General features: G+C 38.2%; 2 protein-coding genes across 2 annotated transcripts; one reads left to right on the top strand and one right to left on the bottom strand.

Moving 5' to 3' along the window:
- The first annotated feature begins 9507 nt into the window (after positions 1-9507).
- nudt3b (nudix (nucleoside diphosphate linked moiety X)-type motif 3b) lies at positions 9508-14812 on the top strand. Its single transcript, XM_079242284.1, has 5 exons — positions 9508-9755; positions 11020-11130; positions 13823-13867; positions 13989-14073; positions 14378-14812. Exons 1-5 carry the CDS (start codon positions 9657-9659, stop codon positions 14572-14574), a joined length of 537 nt encoding a protein of 178 aa, XP_079098410.1. The 5' UTR covers positions 9508-9656; the 3' UTR covers positions 14575-14812.
- Positions 14813-19805: 4993 nt separating this feature from the next.
- Positions 19806-24353, bottom strand: rps10 (ribosomal protein S10). The gene is made up of 6 exons (XM_079242285.1): positions 24314-24353; positions 23726-23875; positions 21093-21267; positions 20411-20488; positions 19991-20046; positions 19806-19890 (listed from the first exon to the last, which is right to left on the bottom strand). The coding sequence occupies exons 2-6, from the start codon at positions 23873-23875 to the stop codon at positions 19849-19851; spliced, it is 501 nt and encodes a 166-aa protein (XP_079098411.1). The 5' UTR covers positions 24314-24353; the 3' UTR covers positions 19806-19848.
- Positions 24354-24626: the final 273 nt, after the last annotated feature.

Raw genomic sequence — 24626 nt, 5'->3', positions numbered from 1 at the left:
GAATGCCAAATTACAGCATGTACTACCACCAGCGCTTTTGGCAGCGCGTGCAGTCACAATGAGACACGCAGCGTTTGCGTAAATTTGTTAAATTTGAACGTCGATTTGGCCGCCTACTGCCTTACCCATTCAGCACACTCAGACCTGAGTGTCAGGTTTTGCATTTAGTCGTGTCTAGGAAGTAACATTAAAGCAAAGAAAGCCTCGCTGCCACTAAACAGTTACAAACGGAGAGATGCTTTAAAAATATCTCATCTCTGCCTTTACTGCGCGCCAGATCATCTGGAGTGACAAAAACAAGGCGAAACTATTTCATTTTCTTTAACGTCATAAAAAAAAACCTCTGCAATCATTTCAGTTTCCAGCTCCCAACTGCAGAAGATTTGATTTTATTATTTCTGATATTTGGCAGGCTCGGCCGCCTCACGCCTTACAGGTGCTGCTGCAGCCCGACGCAGTTTGAGGCTGGAAGCGTTTGGGATGCTTATGCGTAAACCATGACGAACATTATCAAGTCCAATCACCGTGTGGGAAAACTCAATCTAGACTCTAGGTTTATGTTTGGGGAGTGTATGTGTGTGCCTTCACTGAGTAACAGCAGCTCCACTCTGCAGCAAAGTTGTAAAAATTATGTCCAAGGCCATGCCTCTATATGTCCAACATTATCCTGCAAAAGTGCAAGAAATTACTTTTAAGCAGGCACGAGGATGCCATTACTGGAAATTTCAGTGAGACTGATGGACTTTTTTTCCCCCTTATTTTTGGCAATTCACCTTTGAAAGCATACACAATGCATTGTTTAGAGATAAAACACTTCCTCATTTGTCAGTTTAATGGTTTGACTCGTTTCCCCTGAAGTCCAATAGAAGGCTTATGGTGATAATTCGGCAGCTGCTCCTTCTGCCTTCCTGATCGCAGGACTGAGAAGTGTTGTCTGCGGAGGCTTTCACAGGTCTGAGTGGGTCACACCTGTGGAGTGCTGGACCAACTCCACCACATCAAGGGAAAGTGGATGGTGTGTGTGTGTGAAACGAGAATATAAAGGGAGGTGGGGGTTCTTAGAGGGATGTGTGTGTGTGTGTGTGTGTGTGTGTGTGTGTGTGTGTGTGTGTGTGTGTGTGTGTGTGTGTGTGTGTGTGTGTGTGTCATGTCTCTGTTGGCCCTGAAGGCAGCTGAGCCTCTGAATATTCATCGCCACCACTACTGGAGCAAATTCCTGCTACACACTGACAGTCTCACCAGCCGTATTGGGACCATATAAGTCATGTAAAAGAATCATCGAGCTTACTTGTGTATATTATCGAACAGTGTTTCACATCTTATAAAGGAGCTTCTCAAGCCGGCGTTCAATTTCAGTTCAGCATGGTTAACATAAGTAAATGATTTAGCTGTAGAGAACGTATACAAAAGCCATTTTCTCCAGGAGGCCCACAGCTGCTTTGCTTTCTGCTGCAGTACACTGGGAGACAGCCTTGTTGAGCATGCCTGCTCCAAGGATAACATGTTGTGCCACTAAGTCCTCCCCATCCTTCTCTGCGAAACAAACTCTAGAGATTACTTGTTTCAATTAGCTATGGGGCGGAGAGAATTTAAGCCATGTTAATTCGAGTCACTAGTTAAAATCCCAGTCAAAAAGACCAGCCACTCAGACATAATCACCTGCCCCCAGTCGTCTCTCATTTCATGGATACATTAGAGGAATTAATCAAAATGTAAATTCTTTGAGGGGGTCACAAGAATATTCACTTCACCATAGATGAAAACCTCTGCAGTCTATATATATATATATATATATATATATATACATATATATATATATATATATATATGTATGTATACATATTTATACACACAGGTTGCTAACATGCGATTTATTAACATGGAGACTGTCACAGGGGGAGACATTGGAATGAGTCACTTTGTCACTCTGGTTTGAAGCTATATTTTACAGTGATGAAACAGAGCAGCCAGGTCAGACTGTCTGACCACATGCAGTATGCGTGAGGGATATATTTTGTTGAGGTCCTGGCTGGCTGACAGTTGTCACAGGTGAAATCTTTGATCCCTGTCAGCTTATTTACCAACTATAACTTGATCTGTGATATGGAGGAGGAAAATTGGTGTATTTGTTACTCAGAGCAAATGGCTGCAGAATTAAAACTGAGGGGGGGGGGAGAGAAAACCCTAATAAGAGTGATGTAATCACCACAATAAGTTTTCACAGTCATCCCACTGAACTACTACAGAATGATTACTTCTGTTAATTATAACCATGAAAGAGCCGATGCATAAAGGTTTTGTGATATTAGTCTTTAGTTCTCATTATAACTGAAAAAAAGTTGGCTCTGAAATCCCTGACAAACAATAGTACTTGTTGGTGATGTTGAGTTTGTTCTTCTTATTACAGCTTGGTTTGTTTTTACATTAGAATAATGAAAGTTCCGGTACATGAAGTCAGCTCACTTTTTTTTTTTTTATGCTACTGAGTTGTTGGAAATGGATGAAAATGTGAGTTTGTTGTAACTGGCATGATAGCAGCACCTGGTGGCCATAACGCTCAACATCCTTTGACATCAAATGTTTCCTGAACTCTGCACCCTAACAGGCTCATTATAAGACATAGTAAGTATTCTGCATCGTACTGAACAATATCTCTTGTACAACAGCTAATGTACTTAAGTAATGGCTGTAAATAAGCATGCCACAGTGGAGACAAGCAGTCAAATTCGGAATTAAAGCCCTGTAGTTACATTAAAGTATCAGTTATTTGTGTTCTTTTATACACATATTTACACACATAAGCAGATCTCCCCCGCTGACAGAAAATGTTTGGTTCTCATTTAGTCTTCAAAGGTTCACCCTTTTGAGATCATTTAATAAAAGCTAACTTTATGCTATATCTGAGATGAGAGAGTCATGATTTTAGATTATGTCAACTTGTTGATGCCTTCAAGCAAAGGATCCAGCAAAGAGAGAGAAATGTCGCTTTAATCCAAAAAAATCAAACACAGTTGCTTTGCTCATGTGTGAAGCTAAGCACAATCTATTCTCGCCTTGGGCCAGACAACACAATTTCCTGCTTATTTAGTCATTAATGTGCATATTTACCTGCAGAAACAAGGTGCTAGAAAGGTTAATGTTTCCAATATCTTTGCAGTCTTCTATTAAACAAACGCTGCTGCATAGCCTTTGGTTGTGTGGCATCCTCTGGGATGGCCTCATTATAAGCTACAGCACCAAAGCAGAATTTCCTTTCTTGTTTATACTGCCAGCCTGGCTGCGACATCTCTGCTTTTCTGCTACGTGACTGTTAGAAATGTGCTGCATATTTCTAAATCACTTTCTTTATTTAGATGGATGGATCCTATTGAGTTCATGAGATTTTTGCATTCCCCATATACTCTTCTAAACATAAAGTTACTCCTAATAAACACTTAGAGCTCGCTGGGAACAGGAACTGGCAACTGTGGGAGAAAAAAAAAAAGAAAAGAAAATCTAAGCGTCTGTGTGTAAATTCCAGCGTTGTGGTACATGTTTCTTTATTGTTTCTTTGTTGAGGAAAGTCAAGTCCAACTCCAGCATTGTAATTCAAAAGGCTATGAAACAACACACGACTGAAAGAAGTGGCAAATCAGCCGGTCAGCCTGAATGTAGGTATGTCGGTAGGTGGAACAATCGGATCCCCACAGGATCATGTTGGTAGCAATAGCTAGGATGAGGACTCCAAAGTTGGTAAGCCAAATACACTGGGGTTCAGCTTGGGATGCAGGACAGATAAAAGACTGTAAACCAGCATCAAACAGTGCAGACGGACTCTCCTCAGACTGAGGGTCAGACAGTTAGCTCTGGATCCGGCAGACGGCTGGCAGGGAGGGCTGACTCTTCGAATGGGCTGGCACTGATCAGACCTTGAGGAGACAGGGCGTCAGCTGTGAGGGCTGACTTTGGAGGAGGCCGAGTTGGCATCTGCATCAACCAGCTCCAGAGCAGACCTGACGTCTGTGACACAAGCCGAGGCTGAAACTGCGGCTGTGACGGCCAATTCAAAAACACTCTTGAGGACAGGCATGCCGTCGGCTGTCTGTGAAAGGAGCTGCATGTCAGAAGACTTGGGGACCAGTATCAGTCTCTTAAACGTAAGATACTGGCATCGTCTGAGGCGGCATTTCTATTAAATAACCTTGACGTGGTTTGAATGATTTACATGCAAGCTCAAGTTAAATAACATCTTATAATGTTCAAACAAAGTACTTTTTTTTTTTAACCCAGTTGAACGTAGCCTTAAACAGTTTGAATCCCACCCAAGCAAAGCGGAGATGCTTTGTGGATTCATGTTATGTCTTTCCACTGTATCCAATAAGCTTCCTTGTCCCACCCAAGTTCTCCACTGGCTTGATGATCTATGCAGTTTCATCTGAATATCATCTGCCTGATCACTCTTCTTTCTCTGTCATCATTGTGTAGTTAGTTTCACCTGTTTTACACAAAGCAGCTGCTGTAAGAGCAGAAATTTCTCCATGCATGAATCATGTCCCTAGACTTTTGTAAGAAGGAAAGATTTCCTCATGGAGCTGGGTGCAAAGATGCGGTCTCCAACAACGTGCAACTATTTACATAAAGCCTGAATATGAACAAAAAAAAAAAAAAAAAAGTATGAAAAGAAAAAAACTCACAAAGCACAACAAAGGAGGGATTGCATATAATGGTGTGGAAAGCAACGCAGAGTACCTAATTGAATAAGGAGTTGTCTTATGACCAAAAATAATTAAACTGTCAGAGACTTTATGAATAATACTCATAAGTCTTACAACAGTGTCTCTCTTCAGAAAAACGCGGCTCATGCTGAAGTGAGCTCTCAGAAAGAAGTGAGCGCCCTCTTTTGGACAGGGAACTCACTGTATTTGTTGTGCCTGTGTGTGAACGATTCACCAGAGACTTGCAAAAAGAATGGGTTGCCGTAGCAACTGCAGATAGTGAAAGTGCAGCCTCTTGAGTGACCCTGCACAGAAATGTTTAATTGTGTGAGGCTCGGTCTCATTCGCCTCTAATGAAAGAGACCGAAAAGAGGTGATAAAAAAGAAAAGAGGATTTTATTGCTCTCACTTCAATCATTCATTCATATTTCTGAACCTCAAATGATAAGTTTTGGATTATTTTTTCTTTATTGCACTTAGACTAAAAACAACCTTTCAATGCAGCATCAACACAAGTGTTTGAAGCTTAGAAGTGTTTATAGAAAGTAAAAGAACTTGTGCTGTCAAAAACAATCTAATCCCATCCAGTCTCTGTTCCTGTGTGAGACATTGCTGTGCTCCGTGTTTTAGTTCTTTACATGTTTAATAATTTTGTCATTGACAACCATTCATTCTGTCATCGTCCATTCATAATGGATATTCTTCCACATTATACAAGATTTTTACTGAATGCCAATGTAATATGCCGACAATAATTACTAAATAATGAAGATAACTGTCACAGATGCAGAAAAAGCTGTGTTTTTAACAGAAAGAAGATTGTACAACATGTATAATGATGTTTTAAACATCAGCATGTTTTCACTGGAATGTGATGATCATATTTCAGTAGTATGTAGTTAGTCTGTGGTAGAGTTGAATTAAAAAAAAATAAAGGTGTTTGTCTTTTAACATCTGATAGTATCTTGACTCCCACCTCCGAAAAAGAAAAAAAGAAACCTTGAATTGTTATTTTGATGGCATTTGTGTGTTGATGTTTACGTCTCTGCTAACCCAGGGGAACATCTGTTGCATCTTGTAGAATATTTAAATATATAAGCAGTCAACATGACTATACACAGGAACAAGTGGACACAACATCATGCTGTGCAATATGTTTGGCTTTAAAAGAACTTATGATTGAATATTTTCTCACTTCTTTGTATGTTTTAGGCTTTTGCACCCTTTTATAGCTTTTGGCTTTGCTGTAAACACTGCTGAGGCCATATTTGGAAGATGTTTTGACATACATTTGCTGTGGAGGTTACCTTTCATTCATTCATTATCCTAACCACTTAGTCCGATGTAGGGTCGCGGGGAAGCTGGAGCCTAGCCCAGCAGTTTTTGGGCAAAAGCAGGGTACACCCTGGACAGCTCACTAGTCTCACGGACAGCTCACGGAGGGCAGGTTACCTTGTTCTAATATGACTAAATAGAAGCAGCATCTGTTATGTTTATCTTCTGCTTTCACTAAGTGTCTAATGAGGCTGTTATTTACACTCTAAAGCAGTTTTTATATGTATATATTTTATATGTTGGATGAGAGGATGTACATAACTTCCAGACTTCCTGGTGGATATTTTTTAATCATATCTACAACTCAGAGCTCTACCTTGCAGTTTCTATGTTTTTTTTTGTTGGTTTTTTTTTGTTTGTTTTTTTTAAGAAAGCATCTCAACATGGAAAATCTCCAAATGTCAAGTGCATGTGTAAGCAGGAAACTGTAAAACTAACAGTCTGGAACAGATTCTTCAAACACTCTTTGGTATTTATACATGCAAATGGTTAAACACACAGAGTTAATGAGCACAAACTAAAAATATCAACCCACACTGTCTTCATCACATCTTAATAGTTATCGTGATACAGAAAACAAACTAATCATTTTTCAAAGTGTTTTTTGTCTGTTTTTTTTTTCCATAAAACTCAATTCAATTTGTTTTTACATTTGTGAAGCTGTTTGAAACTGAATCTGAGAGAAGATTTCTTCAGAAGGAAGTCTGAAAGAACTGCCTTGGGTTTATGGGTTTAGATCCAACATGTGACACACGGGAACCAAATAATCCAACAACAGCCGATGGCATTTCAGTAAAATCCCAAAAGTTGTTTTCCCAAATTCACACCCATTCCTGTCATCCATTAAAATGGTAAAATAATTCAAATTTTATAACTTCACAACATCATCTTGTCCCAAGTTGAAGTCAATAAAATCTGTATTGATCATTGATGACTAAAGCAACATTTAAAAAAAAACAAAAAACAAAAACAAAATCTATATTGAGAGGAAAAATTATAATAAAATTAACCTCAATAAAATTAATAAAAATAAGTTGATAAATCTTCATTTGTCCCCAAATCAGCAAATGTTAGGGTGGTGTACAAAATATTTTACATAAAGAAAGAAAAACGCAGTTATTCTTACACTTCTGCACTCTTTATTCAGGCCATTGCAAATCAAATCAAATTTTATTCATAAAAGAATTTTTCATACAAAGAGTAATCCAAAGTACTTTACATAAAAACAGTTGTGGCCCGGTAAAAACAAGTCTTCCCACATCCAAGTATTAAACATAATAACCTAATCATAGTTTCACTCTCTCTCTCAAATGCACCAATTCACAAACACACACACACACACACGCACACATACATATTGACTAACCGTGCCACCTCCACCCAAATCATAACCATCCAAACCCCCACATGGTAATAAAAAACCAAGTATGTGTCCTAACATTTGCCTTGACACTGCTGTGAGGAAGAAATATCTTGGGGATCTGTTCATGCCAGGCGCCTGCCCACTCATGACCACAGAGCCCCTGTCAGCAGAAAACCACTCAGATCAAGGTAGGCCAGGCCATTGCAGAGTATAAACCCAAAATACTTCACTTTATTTGTTAATACACATCAGTTTTGTTTTGTTTTTTCTTTTTTATTATTATTTCAGGCCTGCAACATTTTTTTTTTTTTTTTTTTTTATAAATGGGACATGGCAAGATAAGGCAATAATAAATACAAATTTAAAACTTAAAAAAATGTAAAAACGAGAATGTAATCATACCAAGGTTTAACAAAATCCACAGAAAATTTATCAGTTAGCATATTTCATTACATTCACAACTTATTCTATGTTGGAGATGAACTGTTTTCATCAGTATGGCATATCATAACTTATTTATATGTGTCTGAATTGTGTGTAAATTGTTAAAGCAGAGATGTGTGTTTCATGAGAGCCATCTGAGACTGTGAAAGAATGTCGATCCACTTCAAATGTCAGTCCCTGCAAGATGAAACTTGAATATTGAATATTGTATAAACATTACTGTATAAATAAATATTGTATAAATAAATAAGCCAGTATAGAAACAGCATATTAAGACAACAGAGAGTGAAATATGGAATAGTAAGGTAAAAAACAATTTGGATGATCAATAAAAAAGACTCGAACAACAGGTTTATGGAAGAACTTGTTGTTGGTTGTTTATTTTTATGACAGCCAATACTATTAGAGTTGATTTGTAAGTATATGTTTTACAAATAAAAAAAAAAATGTACACACTTGAGAAAAGAACAACTGCTTCTTCTTTTACAGCTACAACACTATAAATTATTAGTGAGCACAGTACATTACTTTTTATTATTTGAACACATCACTGAGTGACCTAATGTGGTGTTTATTAAAAATCATATAACACTTTACATATATATGTGTTGCATTTATTAGAAGGCATCTGATAAAATAAATTGTGTTTTTTCTTTTGTTTAAATGCTATTCTCTTTTTCTATTTGAATTGTTTTTGTTGTCTCTTTTAAATGTGATTTTATTTGTTTGTTAGATTCAGAAACATAATCAATCCTAACAATACAAGTGATCTGCTGCTTACACACACACGCACACACATCACGTAAGAGCAAACACATATGTTCTTAAACTGCATGTTAAACCCTGGGTGCCAGATGAGAGGTTGAAATATATTTTAAATGGAGGAAAGCATATGACAAATGGTCTGAACAAAGTCAATGGTCACAAGAGGGTAAAAGAAGCAAAGAAAAACAGAGAGCGCAAGAGTAAAATAGTAATTAAGGAAACTGGTCCAGATCCAAATAAAGTTGTCTGACAGGTGAGGAATCCAAAAGTTTAGAATATGTTTGATCTTTTCTGAGGAAATAACAGAAAATAAACCTGAGGATAAAATCTTCAACAAAGACACCAAGAAGTGATCAAAATTATAGTAATGTTTTTGGCTTTTTTAACCCAGTCTCCCAAAGGTGAATGGAATGAAAACTGCATTGTCAGCTGAAATAGATTTTTTTTTTTTTTTTTTGGCTTGATTTTATGTATTTATGTGTTTACAAACGTCGGTAAATTTTCTTGTTTTGATTAAATAAAACAAAACAAACAAAAAAAAAAAAAAAGGTCAATTGTCGCTGTCCATTACCTGTAGTGCGGAAGGTGGTAAATTAATCCTTTTTTCTGTTTTATAATCTTAACAGAATATTCCTTTAATAAAGCTTTGGTTGAACTGTCCAGGCTGAAGATAAACAACAAACTTCTACCAGCCTCAAAGAAGTGGCCCTATCAAGCTGGTTGGAGCTGCCTGCTTCCCTTCGCCGGCTCGCTCCAGTCAGAGCGTGGTGTTGCATTTCCCCCTCATTCTCCGCTGCTCTAATTCTTAAACCCCTGATAGGCAAAATCCTTACGCTTGTAGACCTATTAAATGCTAAGCTACGTTGTGGGCGTAACGGCTTCTTGTAATGGCGACCGTGCCGTAGATGTGCCTAGGTTTGTGAAAATGAAGCGAAGAAGAAGTTATTTCTTTTAAGTAAAACGCCGAGATTCCCCGGAGGAGGGCTTTGCGCCTTTAACCATCATCTTTACAAGTGGTACCCTTAGCTGTAATATTGAAATTTTGCGCCTCCGAAATGATGAAGCTCAAGTCCAACCAAACCCGGACGTATGACGGGGATGGCTACAAGAAGCGGGCCGCCTGTCTGTGCTTCAGGAGTGAGACTGAGGAGGAGGTGAGTCCGGTGATGCGGTTATCTAGAAGGCCGAGCTAGCGTTAGCCGCCGTAGGTGCTTTCTATGTTTAATCAGCCAGTAAATCAGCATATTTATCAACACAGCCATGATTTTACGGCAGGTGGACATGTCTGATCTTTTGTATTCCGGGTCGCCATATGGTCCTTTTAGACAGGACGTTGAAAGTTAGTTTTTAGCCCGTACTTACCTAAGAGTTATGTAAGGCTCTTTAGCTGTGCAGATGGAAGCCTCGGGTTTTATGCTCGGCGTGCTAACGCTAGAGTTAGCGTGCTAACTAGCCGTACTGTTGCTCAGGCAGCCGGCTGTCGGCCAGCGGCCACAGCCCAAACTATTGGCTCCGATGAGAGGTGACTTTATCTCCGTGAGCCGTTAAATAAGCAGAAATAATTGTAAGTCGTTAAGTAATCATTGTGAAATGCCTTATACTTATTAGAGATGCTGGTATACATATTACAAAATGTTAGCGTTGATGCAACTGGTATTATTAGTTAAAATTGGACTTGTATGTAGCTATTAGCAGTGGTAGCTTAAATAAAGATAGCTGTGCTAGCGATAAGCCGTCTAGCTTATGTGACGATGCAAACTTCATGCAGTTAGATATAGAATATCATCTTAATGATAAAATCCGTAACAACCTTGTGCCCACATTTCAGCACACCGCTACTTAACGTGGCTGTCATTGTGCTCTGTCTTCAGTCTCCAACGAAAAGCACAAACTCGCCTGCTGTTGCTGAAGCAATTTGTGAAACTCGTGTGTAACCAGCAACAAGCACAAAAGTGTCTTTGTGATATAAACATTTTACCAGGGGAGCAGACGAAATGAGACTAAATCAGTTCTTCTTCCTGCTAAAGTCGAGGCTAAATGGTGAAAAACTTGGGCTGATAATTACAGGACATGCACCAGTACCACCAGTGCTCAGAGAACATTAAAAACAAAAATCTCAAGAACCTTAGGTTACCTGAAAGCTGTGGCTGTACTGAAAACCTATTTCAGAACCAGCAACACCCAGAACTCTGAACACCCAAGTGGAGAATAAAGCTAAACAAAAACTTCATTTGGAACCAGTGGGACAAGCCGTTTCTTTTTAAAGTGAATTAACCCAATAAGATTTACACAGTATCCAACTGGATCACCTCAAGTAGATCATATTTTCATGATGACTACTATTTTATGATGTGTGAAGAAGAGAAGCAAACAGTAGCAATTAGATGTAATGTCTGTTTTGTTTGGGATGCATTGCAGGTGCTGTTAGTCAGCAGTAGTCGACATCCTGACAAGTGGATAGTTCCTGGAGGGGGAATGGAGCCTGAAGAGGAGCCCAATGTTGCTGCAGCTCGAGAAGTGTGCGAAGAGGTTGGTGCTCTATTTTTTTTTTTATTTTGTACCAATACTCTTACATTTTAGCTTACATTTAAAGACATTTTATGTCATTTTAAAGCTTCTTGTGTGAACCATCTTTCTTATTTTCTCCCTTCAGCAGCAGGTATTTTCCAAAGCAGTCATCATTGAGTGTGTAATCTGTGATAAACACCCTTTCTGACAAACAGATGTAAAACCTGCCTTCATGTGGTCCCAAGCCAGGAATAATGTTCTGAGAATGGATTTCCATTTGGAGCATGGCAAATTAGTGTGAATGTAGGCTCAGATGAGTATTGTATTACATTTCTGTTAAATCATGTCTCTATTTAACACTGGGACTAATACCTTGCTCTGCTATCCATTTTATCAATGCAGTCATCCTGTTTGCATGGACAGAGAGAGAAAGCCTAGCAACATGTAAGCTGTATCATAGCCTCATGTTTCAAGGCAGTGTTGAGGTGTCAAGAATCACGCTGAGATTGAGCACTTTGTCCGGGGCCAGCACTAACTAGTCCCATGAATACATCAAAATCAATAACAGTTGACTTTCACTCTTCATTGTTTAACTTTTATGACAGCAGACTCATTGGAGGGCAAAATATAATGTTTTTATTGGTATATGTTTGGGATGATAAATGACTATTAGCAGTCTGCTCTCCCCCCCAAAAATGTATATCCTAACAAAAGATGTTCTGGTTCCCTCTAGAAATAATAAAGTGTCTTTCATTAAAAATCACAAGCATCTGCCAGTTAAAATGGGTGTTTCTCCAGTGTTCATGCCCTTTGTTTGTTTGATAAGAATGAACACTCGGGGTATTGAAGACACTGAATCTCGCTCAGCTGTCGGCTCTTTGCAGACATCTGACTATGTAAAGGCTAGTCTTTGTGTGATCTATCGCACTGATGGATGCTGATATCATCTCTTATCCTGGCCCCTGCTGTTTGGTAGCTTTACTGGCTGCAGAACACAGAAGCTTGCCAGCACATTTCCACAGGGTCAAAAGCAATGTCACATCCCTACTGAGGTTTGTTAAAGTGCTGAAAGGCTGCATTCAGAAACTCTGTGGTGACTTTGAGTGGTGCTCAATACATCACCACATACTCTGGCTTTCTAAGCCTCTTATTGGACGGTGGTGTAACAGGACATATTCTAATCCCACCAAGCTTATTCTGATTAGCATATGAGCAGCGAGCGATTGCTTATGCTTATTGGTTTGGAGTTTAGCCAGAGCACCCAGTGAAGACTTGGGAGCAGGCCACTGGTTATTTTGCGATTTCTTTGTCCATTTTACCTGCTCCCTACCTCATCTCGTATTGCGGCGTTAGTGATACACCTTAAACCTTCAGCATGAAGGCAAATCTTTCCATAATTTGTAAAGCTGCCACAGTGCTGTCCATCCATTTTCAGGGTGATGCCCATTAGTCTTCAGTTACCCAGATGCCTGAGCTGGAAGACATTTTCCATTTCATTAGAACGTACAGGTTGACTTTTGGCCTATTACTTAATCCCTGGCATGACTACGAGTTTGTAGTGGTGGGCCTGTTCTTTTCCATATGATCTAGCTGAAGGCTTGAGAAGTGCAACACTCAGTTCATGGTGCAGTGTGTGGAGTCAACATTTATTTATAGCCTGAAACTAGAACCTGAAGAAGCTTCAAAGATGCCAGCGTGTGGCCGGCTCTGTATTTAAACCCAACTAACTATTCACCTGGGAATTAGAATTGTAGAGATAGTTTTACTTGTTAGAATAAGCTTAAAGCTTGATGATTACAGAGAAATTTTACAGTTGTCCTCTCAGGAGGAAAAATAGACAATTGTATGGCCTTAATGGTGAAATTAACCTCAGATTACAACAAAAAGGGAGTATTCTGTTTGCTTTTAGACCATTTTGCACAATTTTCAATGATGCTTTTAGGATTTTGTGATAAAAGTTGTGTGTGATGACGACTGAACAACGGTCCAATCCAGTACTTTATGCAGTTTGCAATTGTATAATTCAGAAACTTTAACTTAGATGATCATGCCGCCAACATAAAATAACCTGCCAACTGCTTTAGGGAGTCCTTAATCATTGAGGACATTTTAAACAACTGATATTCATGAAAATAGATCATTTCAACTTGTCAATTTTTTTTGTAATAATAGTAGTTCACAGCAAAACTCTTTTTTTTAATTATGTGACATTACAAATCATTTCATACTTTCTTCTTTAACCTCATCCAGGATAACATTATACATGTTTTAGCAGATTAAATGAAAAAATGAAAACTAAAAATCTTCCTGAAAACTAAAAATTGTTTGTCAGTTTGCTATCTTAAATCCCACCGCAGAGATGTGTGATAATAATTACAAAATCTTGACATGTTTGTGTTCGTCATCCTTGTGTGGATGTAGGATTTAACCACAGCCAAGGAATTAGATGGAGTTAGTTTGCAGGGGATAAATACAATCTCATGATGCAATATAATCCACTGCAGCAAAAACATAAACTAGAGTTTCACAATTACTATACAAATAACATCAGCACCTTTCTGGATCCTTTTCAGCAAAAACACTCCAAAGTTCGAAGATAAAGTGCTTTTTGTTGACCTGTTAGACTGCATTTCTGTGTTTTTGCAACTCCTAATCATCTGTTGTGAATGTATCTTGTTAGCATTACTTTCTTAACTCGCTATTTATTTTACAGGCTGGTGTGAAGGGGACTTTAGGCCGCTTAGTTGGAATATTTGAGGTAAGATGTGTTCCACTTCCATCTTTTCGTCCCTTAAATATTTAGGAAATGAATGTACATTTTATTGTGCTTATGATTGGAAGTTTAAAATCTGAAATTTCCTTGTTCCCTCCCCCTGCAGAACCAGGAGAGGAAACACAGAACCTACGTGTATGTTCTTATTGTAACAGAGGTGCTGGAGGACTGGGAAGACTCTGTCAACATTGGTAAAGCACTGTTTGTTTACTTTTCAAAATGGGAATCATACGGACAAAGTTCTCAAGCAGTCACATGCTTGACTTTGGCTTTTTTTTTTTTTCTTGTTTTTCCTCCAAGCTTTGATGATATCACAGCTAAAAGATTCTAGTCTATGTTAGCTGGGGGGGGTTCGCTCCTGCCCTTGTGATTTTCCCATCAGCTCTGAGTGAAGCAAAGATAATTACACTGACATAAATTTCCTAATGCCTTTTTTCCTTGTGTTGTGTCTCATCTGTCAACTGCCTCTACAATTGTTTCTGGTTCTGTCAACAGGGAGAAAAAGGGAATGGTTTAAAATAGACGATGCCATACAAGTGTTGCAGTGTCACAAGCCTGTGCAGGCCACCTACTTCGAGGCTCTCCAGGAGAGTTGCCTGACCAGTAACGGAACACCATTGGTGACCACGATAGGTGGGGACCTCTCTCCTACCTACAGCATCAATCAGAGCTCCGTCTCGGGTATCAGATAACTAAAACCATAACTCTGACACCCTCCCCAGGAGCTTTCGCCACCACTTGCGCTCTTACTTGTGTCACTTCTCTCTTTCTCCTCTTTTCTTTTTTTTTTTCTTTTTTTTTTTTGTTCTCTTTTGTCTCAATGACATGGTTTGCCTTGCCAACTCCTTTGTGCCAGAACTGTGGCACAGACTTGATGACAAGTGTTGGGTGAATAGTCTGAAACACTTTGTAAATGTAAATGTAATTTTTGACCCCTCTATATATATATATATATATATATATATATATATATATATATAATTTTTTTTTTTTTTTTTTTTTTTTTTTTTTTTTTTCCTTTTTACTGACAATGCATGAAGTTTCTCCTCGATCCCTGTCCCTTATGCGCCCTTAGCGTGGTGTTTATTGAATGCAAGAACTACTTTTTACTGTTGTAATGTAAAAGTGTATACTTAGTGCTTAAGCTGAAGGCTTTTGGTGGTCTTTTTAACGTCTCCGCCATTATTTTTGGTTATTTTCTGTGAATGAATGTGCCCATTAGTGTACCTCTCCCCTGCTGTAAGGATAGGAAATATTGTGTGTATCTGAAAGAACAGAATAGCTGAAAGTGTCTTGCATGAGCACTGTTACATTGTGTCTCACTCAGCTTGAGTGACCTGATGCTGACTGTGCAACAAGTTTGTGGTAAGGTCTGTGGCTTTTCTTCTTTTTCTCCTTCATGTAGTCAGTGTCCTTTTTTTTTTTTTTGTTAAATCGGAATGATATGGTCCCTGAATACTTTTTCATTATCGGCAGACTTTCAGGTGTCAACTGTGTTTCTCTCTTATTCGGGAAGCTAGCCAAGCACTACAGGTTTCACTCTCAAACAGATAAAACACTGTGTAGAGAGTGAAAGAATGTCAGCATACAATGTAAAATGAACCACCTTTCTACTCTGACTTTACCTCTTCTTATTCTCTTTTTGCTTTCTAAGAAAATGCTCTTTTGTGACTACAAAGTCTTCCTCCACAAACTGAGAAAGGAAATGTAGTAGATAAGAATCAAGGACTTTAGAAATGCAGCACTTATCACTTAAGTTATTAAAACCCATGTCCATATTTTACTCCTCACATTCAGTTTGGTTAAAATCAATTGTTTACATTGTGTTTGTAACAGCACAGATGACTTTAGCGGGCACTTTTCATTACAGTCACAGGTTTGTTTTTTTTGGGTTTTTTTTTTTGTTGTTCTCGTTTAAACCCTCTATTTAATCTGCATCCCCAAACAAATCAGAACACCTGCTTGACATTGGAAGTCGTGGATATATAATGCTGTCTTTGGCAAGATGCAGAACAAACAAGCCTTGTACAGTTTGAGACCTTGTTTTAACATGTAAAATGCTTTTGGATACTGTTTCTTTTTTCCTTTTTTCTTTTCTCTTATGTCTGGCAAATTTCTCTAGCTGAGCTGCATCACTTTGCCTCAATGTGACGTGGGGCAGCTGGCTAAATACTGTGAAACTGGAGGCGCTGTAGATAGCGTGTCAGAGGTTTTTATTGTAAATTGTTTATTTCTGTATAGATCAAAGTTGAGAGTACAAATGACAAAACACCTCTTTACATGTGAGTGCTACAATTGAGGCTGGAAAACTGATTTAACTTCTTTCGTTGGCTTTGGAGCTGTCGGAAACTTTCTTGAAATAGCATACAGTACATCTGAGGCTAAAGAACACGGAATGTGGTTGTGGGTGAGAGTAAAGAGCCTTTTTTTTTTTTTTTTTTTTTTTTTTTAAACAAAGAATATTAATAATTTTCTTATACTATGCCAAACCAAATTTGTAATAGTAAGGAATTCCTCATTTTCATCTTTTGACAAACTAAAGTGCAACTGCAGTCAGTTTCCAATCCAGTACTTCAGAAAATAAGCAAGTCTAATAACTTTTCAGCAGCTAGTCATTTATTTTCCTGTTGAGGGTTTTACTCATTGGCCCTGTGGGGCCAAATGCCTGTAAATAAAACTGTGTTTTCTGTTCATATTGAAAAGTCTAATAACTTCTTTTGTTTTTATGACAAAAGAAGTTGCAGCTACAAAACTGCCATTTTGTCCCTTTTAAAGTCAAATCTTTGCCTTTGTGCTTGCTAGATGGCTACAGTAACTGGTACACATGACCAGAGCCATAAAGCAGAGAAACTGCATTGTCTGGTGATGGATGTCAATGGACTTATCTCCAACAAACTCCTTCTGTACATTAATTCTGGTCACTTTCAATGTAAAAGTAATCAGTTTTTGTTTAATAATTTCCCTTTATGCCCATATATTTCACTCAAAGTACCACATGACCTTAATTTAGTGTCTGCTTAAAAAAAATTGGGATATTTAGGCACACAAATAAACTAGCTTTAATCTTAGTTTAAAAAAAAAAAAGTTTAATTTTACACTTGAGCACATTTAACTGAATATGTACAGAAAACTACAGAAGGATGATTCATGTTGATGAGAAACCCCTCACAGGAAATGTCAATGAGATCTGAAAGCAAGAGGAACAAAGTGTCTAAGAAACAACCAGGACTGCTTTTTTTTTTTTTCTTCTTCTTCTTTTCAGTCAGCAGAGAAGTCTTGTTGTATCAGTAGATGCAGCTTCAGGTGGACTGCCAGTGTCTTCAGGTGGACTGCCAGTGTTGACTGGTGCCCATTCAGAGGTTTTCTCAATGCCAGTATGGGTGGAAGGGTATGAAAGTCTCTTCCTTCATGGGACTTTGAACTGATATTACTGCTGTGTTTTTGAAAGGTGTGGCGGCCAAAGTCTTGCTTTATGATGCCCAACCTGGCACCACATTTGTTGATTAGACATTTTAGTCTCCATGTAAATGTGCAATTAGCTGTAGGATAAGCCTGTATCTGACTGACCCCCCCCCAAAAGATTAACTTAGCCCAGAGGAAATTGGCAAGGATCTGTCAGGTTTGTAGTGGGTGACTGGTACTGTCAAAATGAATGTGAGGAGGATTTCCACATGTTGGTCCATAATTTTGTAATTATTGACCACTTGTTCTTCAACCATACTTCTTTGTTCTTTAATCAGTTGTTATTGGCAAGCTAATGTCTTGTATGTGTCTAACACAACACCCTTTTTGCCAGAGGAAGCACTTTGGTCAATAAGGTTTACTGGATGTCTTTGTTTTTGTTTTTTTTTTGTTTTGTTTTTTTAACCCGTCTTACTAAAATTCAGGCAGTTCCTGTTATTAATGGCAATTATGACAAGGTGCTGGAGGGAACTGAAGGAAATGCTCCCAAATAAAATTCACATTGGGTTTTAAGTGGCATAAAGATGGAACAAACTGATGTACCCCTTTCTGCTGGACATTTTCTGCCACAAGAATCGGCTCTTTAGTGTGACACAACCTGTTTCAATGTGGTAAAACGGAGGATGTTCTTTAACCACCTCGAGCTGCAGATAAAAATTGTTTCATGTACCAAAGGTGATGGCCTAATCATGTTTGCCATGTCAGTTAACCGGCCCCATCTTGTGGCCAAAATAATAGTATTAAAAGTATGTCACCAAGCAGCTGATAATTTAGTCTCATTTATCAGCGGATTTACTGCAAAAGGATTTATTGACATCACCCACTGAGATACTTGCAATTAATACACAAACTGATTACAGGTGCACTTCCAGCTGCTGAGCTCAGCTTTGAAGTCACATCCTTGTTTTAAATGTGTTCCCCACGGTTTATGTGTCACTGGAATATTGTTTTCCTGTCATCATTTGGGACTGTGGAATAAAACCAGTGTGAGAAGACTGAAGATTGTAATATAAATGTGCCAACAAATAAACACCAGTATTTCACATTTTGGCTAGTGTCTGATTTTTCTCATCAGATTAATGATTCGTGCTGTTGCTCTCATTTTCTTATCAGCCTCATACGCTACATCAATGACTATTAGACTTGTACATGATTAATTGAAAGATGAACAAGAAGTTTTGAGAGCAAAATGTTACTTTTTAAAGACATGACCTTCCCACCAGTAACAACAAAATGCAATCCTGTTTAGATTGTTTTATGATATCAATGAGTTTTGAGTGAATACCTTTTTTCTTGTGGCGTCATAAACTTCCACATTAAGTCAAAGTCTGGAATACTAAATGACAACATTTTCTGCTGAATGTTGATAAATTTATATTATCAGTCAGGACCCACTTTTCCCATTTATTCTGTCCATTGACAGCCTAAGGTGTATAAAGCCTGGGCTGCATGGGTGACCAAGGGGAAAATGCACAGAAACTTATCAATATAAATGGAAAATACAAATTCTTATAAAATGACTGAAATGCACTTTTAGTTCAGTGGTTGCATTTGTATAGAATTAGCCCAAAGAGAGTTAAAAAAAAAAAAAAAAGTGAAAAACCTCCACACAAGTTACTCAATGTCTCACTTTTAGCAAAGCGTAAGACTAAATTTCTCAATAGTGATGTCCTCACCTCCAAGTCCACCAAACTGACCAATTGCTGAATGGAACCACTTATCTATGAATGTAAAGAATCTGGCAGACTCTCGGTGGATCATTATAAGTTATAAAAATTTTTGATGATCAAAATGATACAAAATGCATTGGAAATAAAATGTTTCCTAAATAAACTTTAAATTATTGTACAACTTTGCCTGATGAATGGTAAGATGATGTCCCTTACTGATTCTTTTAACAGATTATACCTGCTCTGCCCGTTTGATCAGCCGCTCATTGTCAAAGCCAAAATGTCCTTCCGCTCCCAGAATGTCCGTGCACATCTCTGGTCTTGGTGCCATCCTCTACAAGCAACTCCTGACCACTGATGACACTTATGGAGGGCACTTGAATATCTGTCGCATGACTAATTCTTAAGCTTGAAAAAGCTGATAAATAGCTTTTATTCTTAAATTTGAGTAGAAAAAATAAATCCACAAATTATCAGCACTTGGGACTAAAATGGCACTTAAGAAAATACAGCCCAGGTTTTCAAGTTGGAAAATCAAATCAATTGAATGGAGTGATTAACAGCTCATCCATTTATTTTAATAGCTGAAGTCATTTCTACATGCCTACTTGAGGTTCTTTCAATCTCGTAGAAAATTGGTAGTTTTAGTCGCTTTCCTTCAACATGTCATGTAACAAATACTTTTATGTATAATCTTAGTAATCAGCGATTTGCTTCTAGTGGTATTTTACACAATGCTGTCATCAACTGGTGCTTAAGAACAAAAGAAGAACCAAAACCTGGCCATGAGCTGTGTTTTGTTTGTTTTTATTGTACAGAAACAGATAATTAAATTTACTGAGGCTGCTGTCCTCTGCCGCGTCCAAAGCCACCCCTCTGTAACAGAAAGACATTTTGTCAAAACAGTCAAAAGCTTCACACAACAATCTGGTTTTACCATGCAAACTGAGCTGCAAACGTACAATAAAGTACTTACAAACTGAAACTCTGTGGCAGCTCCAGCACCAGCTTCTGCTTTCTTATCAGCACCAGCTGTAGGAAAAGTAATAAATTAGCAAGTCAAATGACGTTTAATCTAATAAGATTCATACCGTCTATCATTTCTGAGGTTAAATCAGTTCTTATGTTATCAGACACTTCATTTTAGCATAAGCCTACCTGACAACATAACTAAAATAACCAGATATTTGTCAGGCTAAATATAAAAATACTGCTCTGCTGGCCTGTTGATTAATTTGCTTTTACATCTTATACCACATCCAAATAGCATAAATCAACATTTCTTCTTGCCCCCTTCAATGCCTTAATGTAGCTTAACTCAACAGCAGAAGACCACAGGCCCACACATCCATACAACTGTTTATACAGCAACTAGCACTATGACTGCTATACTTACGGGGTGCAGCAGATCGCCTGTAAGCATCTCTGTCAGCTTCCCCACGGTTAAGGCGGGCAGGTCTCTCTCCCTCCATTCCTGCAGAAACAAGGATTTGGAAGAAAAAAAAAAATCAGGTTCGTGCATTTTTTTCAAATCCCACCTCATCTCTGTGATTAAAATAAATTGCACATATTTGAGTTACTACATTTAATCAGATGCTACCTAAACGCACTTGGTTTTATTTTCATATTGAGCACTTGGCTTTTGTGACAGCTTCCAGAGCTTCAGGGTTTGTTTATTAACTCCTCGAACCAGACTACCTTACAAAGCAGTGGTACTTTGTAGAAAATGGCAACAGTTTAAAAAAAAAAAGATACAATTGCAATGTAAAAGGAGACAATGTAGATGGATGATCAGTAACATGACTTTACAGCTTTTAAAAATGGAAGAACAGGACTGTTATTTACGTGTATAGTTGGATTATTCTTGCTTCCAAGTTGAAACATTCATGACCTGGTTTTAATACTTCATTTATTCAGATCAATACATTATTAAAAGTAAAGACATTAAAATTTCAAGTTTCCTTCAAATCATCACATCAAAACAATAAAACTTAAAAGCAAACAAATATTAATTTGGCTGGCAGGCAAGTTGACTTGCAATTTTTTGGGGGCATTTAAGTTGTGTAATGGTATCTCACCCTTGGGCCGAGGCCTTGCGGTTTCAGGACGGGTCTGGCGGCGAAGGGTAGCGGGCACAATCTCAGGAGGAAGGTGGAGGAAGTCTCTCAGGTACTGGATACCCTCATTGGTGAGGTACCAGTAAAAATGACGCCAGGCAAATTGCTCCTTGACATACCCACAGGACTTCAGGGACTGGAAGAAAGGAACAAATGCTGCAGTTACAACAAATCTGCTGAACTGAAGCCCTATTTGATGGGAATAGTTTTACCTAAGGACCACATGTAATACATTTATTACCCCCTACATCTTTTTTTTTTCTGTGGCCCATTTACATCAAAGTCTAAGAATTAACCAAAATTAACAGACATCTCCCAGATATAATGTTATCGCTCTGCGTACTGTCTAACATCCGGAGAGGAACCCTTGCACAATACACTACAAACAACAACATACTGCTTCTGCACTTCGCAATGAAGGAAGTCCAGCTGTACCATACATCTCTCCTTTTGCCTTCTTTTTGCTGTGGGCCAATAAGCTCTTACCAATAAGGACCCAAAAAGCTGTTAAACCACTCCAACCTGGCCTTCATTTTTCACCAAAATGTAAATAAAATGTATCCAGAAAACAAATCACCAAACCACTTATAAGATCAAGCTCATTTTTGGCCAAATCAAAGAAATGTGTGGTCTGCATACACGGCGGCATGACCATTGGATTTGATTTTCACAGGACATTGGAACTGCGTGAACTATAGTAGGTCATTTGTGGGGGAATGATTACTTCACAAATTAGCAACATTGGCGATTCACACAGGATTAACATAACAGACAATCTCCGTAATTAAAAATTACAAGTAGTCTCAACTTGTATGTGGTTATTTTGTGTTGTCAGAAGGTACAAATGCATGTTCTGAATTTCCCCTCGGGGATAAATAAAGTATCTTTGATTTGATGGTAAAACTAATCCAGTCAGAATAGGACTTGAGACATACTTCTGAGTATCTCCAAAGCCTAAGTCTTCCCCATCATATGAGGAGAAAAAGAAAACCATTGAAACTCCTTTAGCTGCTTCTACCAGGTCTCTGGCAATCCAGTAGTACACTTTATCATCAACTGGTGGTAAAGAAGAGGTTTAACATATAAAATATTTATGGTTCAACTTTGCATACATGCTTATGCTCAACATTGGACCATGGATATGAGAAAATAGAGGTGCTACACACAAAAAAGAATGTTTACGGGAGTATTCTAAAAACATGCCGCAGTCATTCAGCTGAAGCTAATGTCCCTCTCTAACATGACAACGCGGTAAGTGACCTTTATCACAGGATGTTTGTGAGGCTATGCGCCAATATCATGCTTTTCATGCAATATCCTTACTATTACAAAGTTGTTGTTTTTTTTTAAAAAAAGGAATATGTTTAATTGCAGTGATCCTCTCAATATACAAAGAGGAGAGCCGCCACCCTCCGAAAAAGCGTTGCCACGCTACGTATCCTGCTACGTTGCCAAATCAGTAACATTCAGCTTTTCAGCAAGGAATCGTAATCCTAAATTTTGCACGGAGTAATGGCATTCTTATGCAACAATATATGTTGAAAATACAATGTCTCCGGAATGTGGGTGTTTCTTTTTCAATATATATACGGACCTACCGATAGAGCAGCTCTTTGGTGGAGTTCAGTGCAGCTGAAATGAGCCAAAACTGGAAATTAGCCAAAAATTAGCCAAAACAGCCCTAACTGACCCTGTTATGACAGCAAAGTTTCTGCAAGCAGCCTGCAGCTCTTATTTGTGGAGAGAACTGCATCGTTGAGGATCATTGTGACTTGTTTAGATAACATTTTCAGAAAGCCAGTGGCTGCTTCACAAGCCGCAAGTTGAGTGTCAGTGAGCTGCATAGTGAGGAACACTTCTCAATTGGATAAATTAAGTGTTCACAGGACTAAAACTTGTAAAATGAAAATATGAGCCAAAAGATGTTACACACACGTCTTTTGCTTGTCTTCAAGGTTGTATAATTAAGGTTATAGGTAACATGCAAAGCAGACCAAAACAAATGGAACAAAATTGTACACAACATTCAAGCAGTTGCACCTTCTGACAACACAAAATAACCACATACAAGTTTCTTACTTCTTTCTAAAGCCTGTACCTGTAGTCTAAAGCTGTGTATCTATCCATCTATATAACACACATTTAAATGAAGATCTCCAATGTGAATCACTTTTATTCAAAGGAAAATTTTACCATAAAAAATTATTTTTATAAATCTGATTACATTATCTTGATAGCATTTACAAATGTGATGCTGAAATAACTTCAAGGACCACAACCATCAAAAACTTTTATCAGTGACACTAAACCTGATAATACCAATGTAATTACAGCAATTTAATGTCAAGTTTAGTCAGTCTATATTATAAATGTAAGTGGTAGCTCAAATGTGCGTTAGAAAATGCAAAAAAATAAATAAATTTTACAGTTAATATAGGTACTGTAGAAACGATGGGTACAAAGGCCCTATATATATATAAATGTGCGCTAATGAAATAGTTCCCTTTCACACTGGTGACGTTATTGATATGAATCCAACCTGGATCTGTACATGGTTAGTAGCAGTGCCAATTACAGATGTACAACTTTCTCACCTGCATCGCTTTCATCACATGAAGGTTGGGCACATTCTTGTCAGCAAGCTCTGGATGCTTGGCCAGGTGGACATCTTTCTTGGCCACCATGACCCCCTCTTTAAAGAGGAGCTCGTAGATAGCAATGCGGTTTTTCTTGGGCATCAGCATCTGCATGAGAAATACCAAACATTAGTTTCTACAGGTCGACAGCTTACGTTAGCTTTCAGTAGCATGCTAATGCGCTAGCTTGCTAATCCATTTAAGCCTAAAGAAGGCACAGCCACAACGAAACATCCACCTAACGCCAAAAGAAATTAGTTCACCAGTAATATACCTCAAAATTCACATTAATAATCAGACAGTATTATTAACTTTTAACAAGGAGGCAGGCCGCGTTTAGGCAAAAATGGCAGCCGTTGCTGAACATCAGAGCCGGTATTTCTTCCACAATTCTAAATATATTTATCGTCATAAGGGAATTAAATCTAAAATAAGTCGACCTGCTTTTGCAATACTTTAATTGGAATAAAATGGAAAAGATTACTTTATTATAGAACGAAAGATGTTAAAGATATAGGTGGATTTTTACGCCGGGTTTAACTTTACCTTTCCACAAGATTGGGGACCGGAGCCGGAAGGAACGACTGTTGCTGATCAGGACAGCGTTAGCCCTCGGAGCGGATCTGCCTTTTAGTGTCGCCCCCTGCTGGTGCGGTGGGGTCTGCTATTAACAAAAAGCAAACGAAAGTAAATGTACAATAGGTTGTCTTTATAACGCACAAAAATCTATTTTCTCCAAATTATTTATCCCTTTTTGCCATTTCGGCCGTATGTTATTATTTACCAGGCGATTTTCCTTTTAATTTTACAACACTGAATCAAATGTGAAGCTATCACGGATTGTTTGGACATGAACAAT

Source organism: Telmatherina bonti (assembly GCF_933228915.1).
Source record: "Telmatherina bonti genome assembly, chromosome: 6".
Classification (NCBI taxonomy): Eukaryota; Metazoa; Chordata; class Actinopteri; order Atheriniformes; family Telmatherinidae; genus Telmatherina; species Telmatherina bonti.
The sequence above is the reverse complement of the archived record's forward strand: the minus strand, read 5'-3'. Positions and strand labels throughout refer to the sequence as shown.

Bases quoted from the DNA above. Each gene is read 5' to 3' on its own strand.
- nudt3b (XM_079242284.1), top strand. From the start codon at position 9,657: ATGATGAAGCTCAAGTCCAACCAAACCCGGACGTATGACGGGGATGGC. The intron at 13,868-13,988 runs GTAAGATGTGTT...CTCCCCCTGCAG, and splicing joins GCTTAGTTGGAATATTTGAG to AACCAGGAGAGGAAACACAG. The intron at 14,074-14,377 runs GTAAAGCACTGT...TTCTGTCAACAG, and splicing joins GGAAGACTCTGTCAACATTG to GGAGAAAAAGGGAATGGTTT.
- rps10 (XM_079242285.1), bottom strand. From the start codon at position 23,875: ATGCTGATGCCCAAGAAAAACCGCATTGCTATCTACGAGCTCCTCTTT. The intron at 21,268-23,725 runs GTGAGAAAGTTG...CCTTTCTTCCAG, and splicing joins ATGTGATGAAAGCGATGCAG to TCCCTGAAGTCCTGTGGGTA. The intron at 19,891-19,990 runs GTAAGTACTTTA...TTTCTGTTACAG, and splicing joins CTGCCACAGAGTTTCAGTTT to AGGGGTGGCTTTGGACGCGG.